At 40.1% G+C, this 15,872-nt stretch overlaps 1 protein-coding gene across 8 annotated transcripts in view; it reads left to right on the top strand.

Annotated features, from left to right (window-relative positions):
- The window catches only part of GluClalpha (glycine receptor alpha 1), a 51,273-nt gene that overhangs the window by 5,656 nt on the left and 29,745 nt on the right, over positions 1–15,872 (top strand). For 7 of the 8 annotated variants that reach the window (XR_002543188.2, XM_022064690.2, XM_022064691.2 and 4 more), the window contains exons 2-3: positions 13,454–13,598; positions 14,773–14,885. Coding sequence is in view for 7 of the 8 variants with exons in the window: in XM_022064690.2 (XP_021920382.1) it covers positions 13,498–13,598; positions 14,773–14,885 (214 nt within the window). In the remaining variant the exon portion in view is untranslated. Of the gene's footprint in view, positions 1–13,453; positions 13,599–14,772; positions 14,886–15,872 lie in introns of those variants that run through there. The other variant, XM_022064696.2, reaches the window with a different exon arrangement.

The following is a 15,872-nucleotide window of genomic DNA, read 5'->3' as shown; positions in this document are numbered from 1 at the left end:
GCATTTCTTATCAATTGTCCTTGTCAAAAAGCATCTCATAGGCATAATCATACGATAGGCGTCGTTGAATAACATAGGAAAAATTATTATCCCTGAATTGAAGAGCATTTATTGTTACAGTGTCATTGTTAATAACCGTGGACTTTATTGCTTGCATGCTATAAGCTAGTGATATTAAACCTGGGGTACACGTACCCCCGGGGGTACTCGAACACATATTAAGGGGTACGTGAAATTTTTAAAAATATATATTATTTTATGATAAACACTGAATAATCAGTAATGTAATTTATTTAATTTATTTTAGATGTAGATTATATACTAAGTATAACTTGAATTATACACCAACAACTTTGGGGGTACAAAGTTGAAGAGAAATTATATCTGGGGGTACGCGAACAAAAAAGGTTGAATACGTGCTATAAGCCACTCTTAAACGAAACACAGGGCAGATTTCTTATCGCTGAGAGGGTCGGATGTGCCATTGTCTGTCTCTGCTTTTCTGTCACAGGAAGGTGTTAACGGCTTCTCGCGGGTGCTTGTTGGTAAACTGATGGCTTTTGAATTATTAGTGTCCTGGCAAACGGCAGATTCGGAGCGTAACACCTGACTGACGCACGAAATGACGTGTCCAGGGGTGTCTAATTATTGTCGTCAAAGAAATAATTATACCCCTCACTAGTCGATTAACTTACCGATTAATTAACCAATTAACTAACTTACAAACTAACAAAAAAAACTAACAGAGCAGCAAATCAAGTAACTAACAAACTATTTAACTAACGAACCAGATAACCAATAATTGGTGACAACGAATTAACCAAAGAGACGTCTAAAGATTTAACTAAGAAATTAATTAACCTCTCAGTTTTTGATATTCGTAGATCCTAATGTTTTATCATAGTCGTCATGGGGTTCGATCCTGGGCTATTTTAATCCAATCCGCGCAGTAGCCATGTCTTACCTGTGTCCACAAGGCGCATTGCTACGTTTTCTGTCCACTATCGAGAAATTTAGAACAGCACAGTTCAGGATATACAAGACAAAAGTGTGTTCACGGACAACTTAAGATCAGACCAAATTCGGGGAATGATTTTTTATTCTTACCGCGTACTGTCGAAGCAAATGAAGATCAAACCGCAAAGAATTATAATTTTACCTGTTGTTTTGTATGGGTGTTAAACCTGGTTTCTTCCGGTAAGGGATGAAGAAATGACTGAGGGTGCGTGAGGAGAATATTGAACCCCAAAAGGGATGATGTGGCAGGTGTCTGGAGAGAAATACATGATGAGGATCTCCATTATTTTTACCTTTCACCAAATTTTGTTATGGTGATCGGATCAGGAAGGATAAGATTGGCTGGGAATGCAGCGATCATGGAGTAGATGAGAAACGCGTACAAGGTCTTTGGTGGAATTCTTGAAGGGAAGAAAGAACTCGGTAGATCTTGGCGTAGATGGTGGGATAATATTAAAATGGATTTTAAGGAAATTTTGTTTTGGGTTTCGGATGGGATTTTACTAAATTAGAATGGGGACAATTAGCGAGCTATTGTGAACGCAACAATGAATTTTTTCGAGTTACGTAAAAGAATACGAGAAATTTCTTGACTGAAGGATTTTTTTATAACATCTGTGAGAGTTTTTTTTTTTAAATTCATGTAACAGGATATCGTTGCTGGTGATTCAAAACACGTCCGAAATTAAGTCTTTGATACGTTTCTGGCCAATATCGATGAGGGCGAGTCGACGTATCCCGTTGTTGCACGGACTGCTAGCATCACTCGGAGAACCCTCGTCATGGAGTTACTAATTAAATCTTCCAACATCTCCGATATCAGCCACAAAGTGGCCCTCAAGACATCGCTTACTGACTATACTCTGCACCACGATATTTGAGAGATGATTTGAACAGCATTAAAAATGATACACACGCTCGCAGACATACACAGACCTTAAATTAAGGGTTGCGTAAGCGCCTTTCAGCTTAACGACTTATAAAAAGTTTAACAGTTAAGAAAATATAAGTCTTCTTTATCGTTAACTAAAAAAATCCCGTAAATATATCGAAAAATGTAAGGAAGCACTTAAAACACATTTTTATTGAAAAATGTGACAAAACAGAGCATCATTAATTATCCTTAATTACGAAGGCAGCGAAGCGTTAATACTTTAACGCCCCTTTCGTTGCGTTGTATAGAAGAACGCGGAAGTTCGTGGATGAGTTAGCAATAATTTATTTCAGGGAAAATTTTTGCCACAAAGCAAAATTAAAAAAAATATATATATTGAATGTTGTGTAACAGAAAATTAATATCATTTTTTTAACTTTCCTTCACTAAATATATAACGCGATTTCATGCATCGCTATCTTGTGCACATAACCGGTCTCCCTTAACAGCATTACCATGGCAACGAGCTATAATATTTTCCTATAAATCCCAAAATCCCCTAGCAGCAAAAGGTCACCTTGACAACGGTTGTGACAACACACACATTTATAAATATTAATATATAAACCTCCGATTCCCTTAATAAAAAAATAGATTATAACCAACCAACCATCATTACTTATTATATAAATGGATAAATTCACTCTGATTTTTCACATTTTGCACATTTTAAATGAATATTTTTTTAAAATATCTGCTAAGCCACAAAGCCACCTCTGCCTGTCGCGAAGTTCTCGTTGTTGGTGATGCGTAATTAAACAATTGCGCAGTGGCCGAGGATTTTCGATGCCGCTAATTGCACTGTTTGCCTCTGCGTTTCGGAATCTAATTCCTGCTCTGCTCCAGTGCACTCAGAGTCAACATTCATCAGTCATCTCATGACACCGTCCAAACAGCGCAGTACTTTAAGTGCCAGATATTTATTATACCCGGCTATCAACACGGCAGGCACGTTTTGTCATAAATATCTCATGATCTTCCTGTCTCATCTTATGCATGTAGCTTTACAACTCATTCCATCTCTTTCTTGTACTTACTAATAGACGTTTTCTTTAGATGTATTGTAAAGTTTTGTGTTTGTGTGGATTTGTAATCCTTTTCTCCCTCTGGTTCTACTGACTATTTTGTCTGGTAATTCTGAATGTTTTCGTAATACTGTATTACCTCACATCTACTCCTTGGTCTTCCCAGTGATTTCTTCCATTAAGACTACAAGCAAATTTTTTGTCAACATTTTTCATCTCTCCATAAGTGCTGTATGCCCCGCCCATAAATCATTCTTGATTTCATAATCTAAATAATATCTCGCTATGAGTATAAATTATGAAGTTTCTCAGTGCGCAGTTTTCTCCAGCCACTTCCTGGACTCCTGCGGTTAGGATTAACTACACGCGAAGTGTTTAATTACTTTTAATTAAAGCTTAATCCTGTATAGTTTATGTTGACGATGTTAATGTCCGCTGTTCACACAATATACGTGCATCTCTGTCCTCAATCGGACAGAATATTTGGAAAGATTCCTAAATTCCTTGGCAGAGTTATGTTGTTTCTTATGGCTGTCTTGCAGTAATCAAGGTAATAGGAAAAATACATGTTAGAAATGTTATTGACATATCCCACAGCCATTTCTATCGAAATAGACTTTTATCTGCGAGTATCGATTCAGGCCTCAACATGCGAGTTCCTAGTCTCGAGTTGCAAATCAGCCCGCTTGCACGGAGTCAGAATCCTGGCTCTTACGCTTAAGGACATATTAACAAGATATTTGTATAGTATCTTCGACTATTGTACCTGTTACTTCATATCCCTTTGCTTGTTTACGCTCGGGTGTTGACATGTTTCGAGTGTAGCGCAATCGATTAAAGCATATCGAGTTCTAAAACAAAAACAAACCAAAAATACGCTGTTGTCGTTCGTACAATGCACGCCGGCCCCTTGATTAGCGACTTTGTCAGACACGCCACCGTCTCCATGGTGACTCAATGGCTTGTTTTTGTCTAATGACTACTAAAGCAATTGCCTGATTTTCATTAAAGCCATTGGGAACAACGCGACGGGTAATTGGACACTAATTACAGTTAAATAACACTATGAAACTGATGATTCCTCAATTGGACAAGAAATTCTGCTATTGGGACTTACCTTCAACTACTTAAAACGAATTCACACCCTCGCTGCCTAGTTATTTCGAAACATTTTAATATTATCATATCGTTTACGCTGATTTTGTTATCACACTTTTTTTTTATTTCATTATGAAAGATTATCAGTAAAATTTGAGGGTTATTTAGGATTTAAATTAACCTCCACACACATGAATGACGCAGGCATGTTTCGAACCCGTGATCTCTTTTCATCTGGCGTCGAAAACTTCCGTTCGATCCTCGAATAATATGGTTCAGCACGTGCACGAACAAGGTCGAAGGCTGAACGAAGGTCATTCGTTGTACAAATGAATCTCGCCGTGTGACATTTCCACGCTGTTAGATGCGAGAACCCTGTAAATCTGTTTGATCTAGAGGATGAATGTTTTATCTGCGAGGCTTGGGAAGCGATCGGCTGCAAACGCCCTGAGGAGTCATGAATCTCGGTTTGCGTCAACGGCCGAGATCAACCAGACCCATTGACATTTACAGCGCAGTGGAGTTGAGGCTGTTTCGTTTTTATGTCTGCCCGCTTTTCAAAACTACCTTCGGTCTCCGTGGCGACGAAACTCTTTCATCGCCACTGGCTGATCCCTTCCTATTCACGGAATGTCTGCGTTCTGTTCACGTGCCCGTAAAAGCATGGGATTTTGTGCTGAGGACTCGCGTCTTTTAACAGAAATTTATGGATTTTCATCATTGTCTTTGAACTTGGATGTACGATCGTGTCCGTGTGATTATTTTTCACAATGTTTACAGACGATTTTTTTATTTATTTATTTATTTTGTCATAGAAAAAAATTAGTTATCTGCTCGCCTGTTCATTTTTCCGCCCTGTCTGGGTGTACATATCTCTTCATTCGTCTGTAGGAGGATTTGAGATTCTTTCCTTGTCGAATCCGCCTCATCGCCCTGATGATGGAGGCAGCAAGGACCTCCGAAACTACACGATGCTATAACCCAGAACACAGTCATCTTTATTCGTCTGTTCATCTGTCTCAGTTCATCCGCCCTTTCGTATTTCTGTACGAGATAGAAGGTTTTCACAGCGGAGAAAATTTGTATTTGGTCTTTCTGGGTTATGACGTTTCGTAGAAAATTACCGCATTTATCTTATATCCTGAAGATGGAGGCAATAAATTACTCTGAAGCGTTTGTAAACTACTTAAAAACTACACGGTGTCATATCTGAAGGAACTGCAATCCGAATTTTCATCTGAGTACGATCTCTCTCTCTCTCTCTCTCTCTCTGCCCTGTCATTATCAGCTGTTTCATTCGTTCTATTAATTTATCCACCCACGCAATCTTCATGCACTCAAGCGAGCATTAAATGTCTCTGAAGCGCGTAACCATGGCAAAAGTCGTGCCAAGTACCGGGACGTCTCGCCCGTGGCACCATCCATCGGCCTTGTCACTGGATGCGTCAAATCAGGGAAAGGACCGGCCACGTGGTCACGCGACTCGCTTACAGGTTGTGACATAATTTGGTATCCACGAAATTTATCTTTAAATTTGTTCCAGTCCGAATATGGTTGTCTTATGAGTTATACCGCCTTGTAGTCTGGTTTCAGAGATCCTTGCTGCCTCCATCATCAGGGCGCTGCAACTCAGAAGATAGTCATACTCCGATAAGGTACCGCTGAGCTATTGAAACGAGAATAATACATTTTTGGGGCCTGCACAGAATTTGTATTTGAATTTCGTCTGGATATGTAGTAATTTTTCGCGGTGATAACTTTTTATAGTGATGTTCGTCATGGTTTTATCCCGCCTGGCATCTTCATCCTAGACTTTACCACTAGATAACAGATGAGTCACTATCAGCTTCTAGTTTAACCAGTACGACGCGGTAGCCAGCGAAGTATCTCCGCCCCTACCGGAAATTGATCTTGGTCCAGTAGCCAGCAGCTATTTTGCTGATTGATTTATCTAATTCCGTAATTCCTGTTAGTTAGTACAGCGACGTCTAGATTTGTAGGTACACGTGTAGTGAGATACAGGATTACATACAAATAATCCAAACATTGCCCTAAGGACACCGAGGGTTGCATCGACGTAGAAATCACAAAGTTTCTCGTTTTGTAATCATCTCCATTCACCATTTACCAACGCAGAAATTGAAGCGATAAGTGTGGTATATAGTTTATTTAAAGTGGATTTTGCGGATTGATGTTGAACTTCTCTACAAATTTAGCACGCGCGTGACGGTTTCTGCCAAGATAAGACCGTCTGAGATGTCGATTCTCCTACTGAAAATATTTAATCGAAATTTAATGCGATTTTAAAATGACGCAGAATTCCTGTAGGTGTAGTCACTTCTTGTACAGAGTGTCCGATGAACGTGTGTGTACTGCAGTGTCGAGGTCGCCTTTGAAATCTTTGTGTCTGGCCGTCTGTAACCTGATTCAGAAGTAAAGGAAAGTGATTGAGGAAGCAATAGCAGTGATCTCCAAGCCATAAAAAGATAGATTCAAAAACAGAAATGCTCTCTGCAGATTCTGGTGCACATAAAAAATCGATCGACGGCCAATTTACAAAATCAACACTTCGCGAAAAAGTGTAAACTAAAATAAAAAATCAAGAATGAGTATTTCATTGGCCTATTTCCTGTCAATGAAAGATCCTTACGATGCGAAAAAGTAATTTCACTTCCCACTGGACAAAAGCTTTATCTCAGGTAGCACTGGGGAATCGATTTCTGCATGAGTGGCACAAGTCTCGCGTACTCCATCCAGCAAATTAACGGATTGTATTTTTTATTTATTTAGTGTTCTGTCTAACGACAGGTCCATATGAACAGGATCCTTCCATCCTTTTCTCTTCTCGGACTGGGACCTGTTCATATACGTTCTTGGCAGATGATCCAGAAGTGGTTTGCCATTGCCTTCTTCTGTGTGTGAATGGAGTAATTGTTGGGATGCCCCGGAGGAAAACTCCGTGTTGCCTAGACCACGGCCTTGCCCAACACAAGTTATAAATTCGTGCACCGCCGGGAATCGAATCCGAGACCCCAGGATTACAAGGCCAGCGTTCTAACCGCTAGACCACCGTAGCTAACGGATTGTAGCTGAAACTAATGAATGAAATAGAATACGTGATCGATCCTTAGTGAGATGCCTTATGTATCACAGTCGCATAAATTTGCTTGTGCGCGAGCGAGATGTTTAGGAAAAGCTCGCGCCTTGACGCGACATGAGCTTTATTTCTGTCAGGTATGCGGCATAACAAACCTTTTGGCACAGTGTCACAGCTCCGCGTCGTCGCTTTGATCTCCCGATCTCTCAGCGAGACTGAGGTGGACGTGACACTCGGCTTATGAACCAGCGAGCCTTAGGCTACGCGTCGTATCTCAGGTTTTCGCGGAGACTATTATAAAGGTGGCTTCCCTGACGATGGAATCAGTAAGCACCTCTGAAACATCGGTCAGTTTCTACGATACTACACGGCGCAACGTCCCAAGAGAAGTCCGCTCGTGATCTGTTTCCCAGACGTTCAGTTCGTGGCATTTAGAAATATGTCGTGGCCAATTTTTCGTGGTTTTCTTTTTATGTTTGAATGACGCTCAAGAAACTGTCACGTTTAATGAAAAAACACCCTCAGATAAACAGTGTAGTACTTATTACTTATATTTACGATGTTTTACTTTTATCATCTGAAATTGATCATTCTGTATTATTTCCTGCGTGTTTTATTAACCCATTATAATGATATTAGTTTTCAAATATTTGTTGAAATTACTGTTTAATTGAAGATAGCTGTCTTCTGAGTTGTTACGCCGTGTAATGTGATAGAAATTTACCGACTTTTCAGAGCTCCCTGCCACTTTCATCGCACTGATATCCATCTGCTATCTATCTCTGTCTATATATTTATCTAATTTGTCAGATCCCTGTTTAAAATCTATGATCTATCTATCAGTTTGTTCGTTTGTCTGTCTCCGTTTACGCGTATAAGAGGCTGGCTGTGTCCTGCAGTCGATTCAAACGCAGTGGCGAAGAGAAAATTCCCTTCCTGTACCGGGAACCAAATTCGGACCAGTCAGTTTTCTCATCCGACTCTCCCGCTAACAGATATTGGACGTCATCGGGTACTCACGCCACTTCTGCGTCTGAGATCCACTGCCACATATCGAACCCCACTCCACCACTCCAGTGTCGATGGTAACCAACAGGGCGAGAAATCCATCAGTTACTGGAAGTGACGCAGAGTGAAATTCGGCGAACTCCGGCTAGAGAGGAAAGGAGGGGGGGGTGATTTCAGGGCATAAATCTTGTCAACATGCACAGAGCCAACAAGAGATATGATACACGTGTGAAATAACGGGCACCAAATGTCGATAATCCAGTTCCTCCCTTTTATAATTTATATAGAAGACATTAGCCCCGAAGATGGAGACATTATGTTTCTACCAAAAGCTTCTGTCTTCCTAATAATCTACACGACGTCACAATCTAGAAGAATAACTTCCGACTTTTCGATCGCAGTGGAAACCTCAAACGTAAAGACTTTTTAGGGTTCTGCATCACGCACTTGTACGCAAATCTGACTAAATTGATCTGTGTATGGAAAAACTTCGCTTTCCCCCAAGCTCATGTCAGTTCCAGTTCGTCAGTGTTCCATTATTCCATGACAGCAGATTTTCAATAAACTCTTTCCACGATCAGAAATAAAATTGTCCTTTGAGTGTACAGCGTGTATCTTCTTTCTGACTATCGATCGATCGATCCATCGATCAATACTCCTAATGCAATAGCCATTCTCCGTCTCACTTGACTGTACGAGGGCTCCATTTGTGTCATGAGGGAAAAGTTCTGATGGTGGCGACTCTGGTAGCAAGAAAAGAGGAGACTATGGTGGGGTCTGGTGGAGTGTACTTTTTGGGGGTGGGGGGGGGGGAGTTTGGTGTCAGGCGGGTCGGTTTCGTATTTGTGCGCCTGGGAAGAATCTGGATTTTGTCGCCGAGGAGATTGTTTCACGTTTAAATTTACTTTGTAAACAAATTTTATAAATCTAGTATTTTCAGTTCCATTCACAACGATAGTGGTTCATTCCCGTCAACTTTGACGCTAGTTTTATATTAATGGTTAAATGTTGCATCGCCGTTGACGAGTGTACAAAAGCGAGAAACGTCACTTTCGCCCCACTCCACCCGAATTTTACTTCACCAGCAATAAATACTGTACACGCTACAAGTACATCCATAACTCAGTCTTATCTTACCTTTTCTTGCCTTTGAGGGTCCTTAAACGTTGAATAGACCGCTAGATCGATGACGTCACGGCCACAGAATTGCACTGCTCCATTTTCCTCTTTGATCTGCCCACTGAATGGGGCGAGACCTGGCGGAAAATGTACAGATAAGAATTACGTACAAAGAAACTGAGGAAGAAAAGTGGAAACAAGGAAATTAGAACTAAAAGCACGGTCCTTTGGAATTTTCAGATTTTTCACACTGCTAATGCTTGTACATTTCTTCAGGTGTCATCATAAGAAATCCAGCGGTCACGTTCTTTTGACGTGACATTTACCACCCTCTCAAAATTATTCGTACAGCTGCTAAGATTTTTTTTTTTTTTTTTCCATTTTTACTCACAATTTTTCAGAAGTTTGTATCTCAGCACGAAAGTTCATAACTCACTTTCAGTGTCCCTCTAGTGAATCTCCCACTTAAACAGTGCGCACTGCGATCATTTTGAAAGTTTTAATCGTAAGAAGCTGAAAATGTTATAAGGCGATGCATTTATCAGAATGATTTCCATACGGATTATCAGTAAAAGTGTTAATCGGTGCTTATAATACTGTCGTTTGTGGTCTGAGTCGAATCGGACAAAGATGTAGCTTTGTAATAACAAATAATTATGTATAAATGTATGTTTATTATTCCCTTTAACCCTTTAAATTACAGTGGTAACAATACGTACCACCTGCAGTAAGTCTTCATTTTGTATTTATGTTTCGCATGATTTTCAGTGTAAACAGCGATTATATTCTTAAACAGCGTTAACCAGTTGATCTTCGTAATGGTGAAGAGTTGTGTTTTCTTCGCGGTACGGACTGAATTCGTAAATATTATTTAGATAAGCTTAGGCTTCAAAGGGTTAACCAGTTGATCTTTGTAATGGTGAAGTGTTGTGTTTTCTTTGCGGTACGGACTGAATTACTAAATATTATTTATAGGCTCCTCAGGCTTAAAAGGTTTAAATTTTCGTATTCAGGTCCGATACGAATAAACGAACGCCGTTTTGGAATTATTTAAGCTCGTGCGCTTAAAGGAGAATAATCCATTTATAATTACACTTCGAAATATGCAGCAATGTTTAGACTGGCACGCTTTACAACAGGCACATCTCAGAGGAACACGCTGTAGATATGCTGACGTCATACAGCCTCCCGTAACCATAGCAACGTGGATCAATCGTGCTGCCCTGTCCGCAGCTCGGCACCCCCACAGCCGTGGCCCCCAACAATTATTTTCTCCGTCGTAGATTTCTTTCGATTATTTTGGCGGCTCGAGGTGGGGCAGGTCAGAGATTGAAGCTCCCTCTTTCGCAATTTGGTCAGTAATTGGTAGGTTATGCGACGAGTGACGTAATCTTTATCTAATTACGCTCTCTGATTTGTTGGCAAACAAAAAGGTTTTTCGTAGGATTGGTTTTCGTTTTGTACCTTATGTATCCACTTATTCAGTTTATTTTATTATTATTATTATTAGTGTTCTGTCTGACGACAGGTCCATATGAACAGGATCCTTCCATCCTTTTCTCTTCTCGGACTGGGACCTGTTCATATACGTTCTTGGCAGATGATCCAGAAGTGGTTTGCCATTGCCTTCTTCTGTGTGTGAATGGAGTAATTGTTGGGATGCCACGGAGGAAAACTCCGTGTTGCCTAGACCACGGCCTTGCCCAACACAAGTTATTAATTCGGGCACCGCCGGGAATCGAACCCGAGACCCCCAGGATTACAAGGCCAGCGTTCTGACCACTAGACCACCAAGGCGGTATTCAGTTTATTATGCAACCACAATTTATTTTGACATACAGAGTTATTCCGGGACGTTTTGTTGGCAAGTGTATGTCAGTGACTTGTACTCGACGTTTCGGGAATTGGCTTTATTCCTGTCAGATAATTGTCATTAAAGTGACGTTTTTTAAGTTTTTATTTCGATATTAGTGGGTTGTTGTTGAAACCTGCAACTTTTGAGTACCAGGAAAATAAGTAAGTGGTCTAGTGGTTAGTGCGATAACCTGTATTTAAAATATTCCATGTTCAATCGCAGTTAATGTTTCTAAAATATGATTCATTGCCCCTTTATCTTTCACCAAATCACAGTGACAGAATGAGTGTCGTTAAACATGAGAATCAGAAGTTATTTTTGAGATTTACCTACGTCCAAAGTTTTTCTACGTTGCATTAAAAACCGAATTCTCTGTCCTCAAGAAGACATAAGTACATTTACGAATATGTAAACACTCTAAAATTTGTGTGGAGCCTGTAGTTAGAGTACACGCATCGCATGCATGTCGGAGAAGTTGCCGCTCCGCAACGGCGAAACAAACACACATTATCCGCTACGCCACTAACACCTGTTTCGTTCTTCTAATCTTATTGAATGAAGTTACGTGGAAATGTCCGTATTGTTTTGCTCTCTTTTGAACGCCCAGCGTTCACAGTGACGCATTTACATTGTAGTAATATTAAATTCACGTCAGATGTCACTCAGATCAATAATAATACAGAATGTTCACAAAGAATCGCAACACATTCTTATTAGTAATTGGAACGAGTGTTAAATATGTCGGCTATTATGAATTACGCATACGCGCACACGATTAATCGTTTTTAATTAACTTATTTTAATATCTCATTTAATATGTCGTCTACTCCGAATGCTGGCCTGTAGCCTTTTCATTGACCTGAATACACATCGACTTAAAATATCTCCATAAAAATAATTCGTGTGGTCTGAAGCCTAGAGATCTCGTTGGCCACAATCCTTTTTTCTAAATCAGATGCCCACGAAACACGGACTCTGGATATTTTTGAACAATCTGTAAATTTTAAAATAAACTGAAGATGGTTTTACATAGTAAAAACATGTCTGGCGTGCTTGTAGAATTAATTGCAACAAAATTTTGCCATCAAAAATGATGGGATTGTTCATACGTTATCTAAGACTTTAAAACTCGTGGGTAAATATATGTACCATTTTATTTAACAATTATTAACATTATCGGTTTCGAATGATTCTCACGATAAACAGCGATTATTTCCTTAAACATCGTCAACCAATTGATCTTTGTAATGGTGAAGAGTTGTGTTTTCTTTGCGGTACGGACTGATTTATTAAATATTATTTAGACGAGCTCAGGCTTCAAAGGGTTAACCAATTGATCTTTGTAATGGTGAAGAGTTGTGTTTTCTTCGCGGTACGGACTGAAATCTTAAATATTATTTAGACGAGCTTAGGCTTCAAAGGGTTAACCAATTGATCTTTGTAATGGTGAAGAGTTGTGTTTTCTTTGCGGTACGGACTGATTTATTAAATATTATTTAGACGAGTGTAGGCTTCAAAGGGTTAACCAGTTGATCTTCGTAATGGTGAAGTGAAGTGTTTTCTTCGCGGTAAGGACTGAATCATTAAATATTATTTAGACGAGCTCAGGCTTCAAAGAGTTAACCAGTTGATCTTTGTAATGGTGAAGTGAAGTGTTTTCTTCGCGGTACGGACTGGATTCTTAAGTGTTTAAGGTATCTTACGCTTCGAAAGGCCAAACACTGGCAGTATTTCAGGGCAATTGTAGCTCTTTGCAGTCTTTTAGCCGCATCACCAGGTGTCATTATTACTCTCACTAAGCAAAAGATGGCGAAATTTATCGAAATATAATGTACTCTCTCCTACTTTCTTTCGGGAACGAACTAAGAATAGAATATTGTGACGTCACAGAATGATCTATATTTAAAGTCGCTGACAATGCTTTCCTTTCCGATAGTCCCAAGTTCATTTAAAGATGCTATTTCTATTACACGGGTTCGTAATTTTAATCCAAATAAATTGTGAGGACGTATTCATTGGGTGTATTTCGGATTTAAAAGCGGCCTTAACATGATTAAATTTACGATCTAAAATTATAGTACTGATGATGACGGTGATTATGATTATTATAATAATAATACAATTAAAATTAACAAATCCGCTATTTCTTTCTTCAATTATTAAGGGTTGTGACAGCGATATGTTACTATTAGTGTGATTGGTTTCTTGAGTTCTTCGATGGCCAAAGGCACAGCTCAACAGCTGTCAGTCTTGCGGACAAGTTGTGAGACTTTATTGTCATATTTCTCTTTCTCTTCCAGAGATCTGCAGGGCTCCAGTCCTCCGGCCTAGTGGCCACTCTATCATGGCCACTTTGGCCACGTCATCTCTGTGGCCACCGTGTGGACACGTCGGTGCAACCCTTCTGCTTCTGATGATGCTCAGCATTTTCATTGAGATCACCTGGTGAGTACATATATCACCACTGCAACCAGATAAGAGAGAGAACCATCAGCAACATTGTAGTGCCAGCCATGTTTTATTTTCCATCTGCTGGTGATACAGTTTGGAATGATGAACAAATTATCATGAAACTGAGCTGGGGGTGGGGGGGTCATCCCTGCCTCGTATAAAATTGTCACAGGTGTCCTTTCCTCGAGGTTGAAGCGGCCGGCGCGTGAAGCTATCTAAACATCTAAGTCTAATTCAGAAATAGGGAACAGTGGAACAAGACCTCCATTCTCCCCGAAGTCTTTATGTTTTACCTTAATGTTTAAATTACTTCTTTTTCGTTGACACAAACTGAAATATGAAGACTGGACGGCCCTGGCGTATTATAATTCTGTAGTCATGCCAACCGGTAAATGACTGACGGCTTCGCGTGACGCACGTGCCAGTCCGATGAAGGGAATGATTGTGTTTTGTTTATTTATTGCAGACAGTCTTGCAAACTGCAGAGTGACAAATATCTCTGATTGGCAATCGTCTTTCTGCTGTGATACAGACACGGCAGTGTCCGAACCCTCGTCGTTTATGTGGAGGACACGCCTCTCTTTTGTTTATTGCCAGTTTTTTAGTCTTCAGAAATGTACTAGAATAATTTCAGTACATCGAATGACTAAGAACGATTTTATGCTCGTTTCTTTATCTTTTATATTTATCATCCTGTTATCTGTATCCTGTCCTAGTCGGTTCTAGTGACCGGAATTACCAAAAAAAACAACTTAAAATAGCTTATTTGTAATTAGGTTCGTGTTACCGCTGGGCTAACCTGACACATTTTGTTTACTAAAACCAAAAGTATTTCAGGATAGTTTCTGAAAGTCGTTGTACAAGTTTCCTAATCGATACATCGACACAGTCGATTCACAGTCGAGGACCCACAACAAGGGCTGGGAAATTTAAGTCGATTCCCTTTCTCCATCCAGAAAAATTCCGAGATAGTGTCTTAAAATAGATCACAATCTCTTACTGTGTAGACTTGCCATAAGCTGGTATCTGCACACACGTCAACAAGGCGTTTAAAGCCAGAATACCAGCGTTGACGTGCGGCCCGAAGTTCATGGAAGACTTGTTAGCGTCTCTGAACCGCTGATGGAGCCAGGGTTCGACGCTGGGTAACACCCGTTTCATTTTGCAGGTGCGCTCAGGGCACAGTGAACTTCAGAGAAAAGGAAAAACAAGTTTTGGATCAAATCCTAGGACCTGGACGTTACGACGCCAGGATCCGTCCATCGGGAATCAATGGGACAGGTGAGTGGCGGCCAGGCCACGTGCACGCACGCACGCACATTGTACCTCGGTCCCTGTTGGAGGGCCAAGTTCAGACAACGATATTAAACGTTTCTGAATTGTTGAAAACAATATACCGAGTGTCTCAAAAGTCCTTAGCCTTGGGCTGGTATGTCGAAATGCGTGGAACTAAGTAACTGTGTGTTATTCTGTATTCTATGAGCAGTTGATAGGCGTTTAGATGTTTATTAACGGAAGTGTAAGCGTCATTGCCTCGCTTGGAAGGCACGCTTTATAATCCTGTCCTGAAACAAGTTTCTGTAAGACATTTCCTTATTCAAACTGGTCGTATGACATACGTACATGTAACTTTATTCGTCCCTATTTTAAGAAACTTCTGCGACACTCTGTATAACATTTGATGTCTATGCAGTTGTTCTGTTCTCAATGTGCTAAAGAATTTTGACAGACTGTGTGATGTTCGAAACATGCAACTTGTTATTTTTCAATGTTGCGAGATTCTTTAAATTTCTCTCCTCTAAAGTATTGGAAATATTGTGACACGCTGTAATACTTTAAGCCTGGATTTACTATGGTGATGCCAAGTTTCAAGGCATTCATATAAATTGAATTTATTGAAACCGCGAAGAACTTATAGGCGACACCCCCCAGGTACTAATTCATTATCGTCATACCACACTATTACCATACTCGTATCAGTTGTATGATTTCATCGTCAGGGAATCACGGAACATAGCAGTCTAGTCCCAGGTTCAAATCTCAGCCCAGGGACCGACTATCCTAACTGAGATATTCATAGGTTTTCCTCAGTTCCTCAAGACATGCCGGGAATTTACCTTGAATTAGGCCACGACGGTTTCCTTTCACATCCTTTTCAATTCATTACTTAATTTCGTAGTCTGATGACATATATTCTGAGCTACTACCAGCGTCGTTAAATAAAACACAAAGAAACTGTCGGCCATCAGTTTTTGAGGAGTAGCTGTA

The sequence above is a fragment of the Zootermopsis nevadensis genome, unplaced genomic scaffold, assembly GCF_977971745.1.
Source record: "Zootermopsis nevadensis isolate Lab colony 2312 unplaced genomic scaffold, Znev_1.0 Znev_ptg000021l, whole genome shotgun sequence".
Taxonomy (NCBI): domain Eukaryota; kingdom Metazoa; phylum Arthropoda; class Insecta; order Blattodea; family Termopsidae; genus Zootermopsis; species Zootermopsis nevadensis.
The sequence above is the reverse complement of the archived record's forward strand: the minus strand, read 5'-3'. Positions and strand labels throughout refer to the sequence as shown.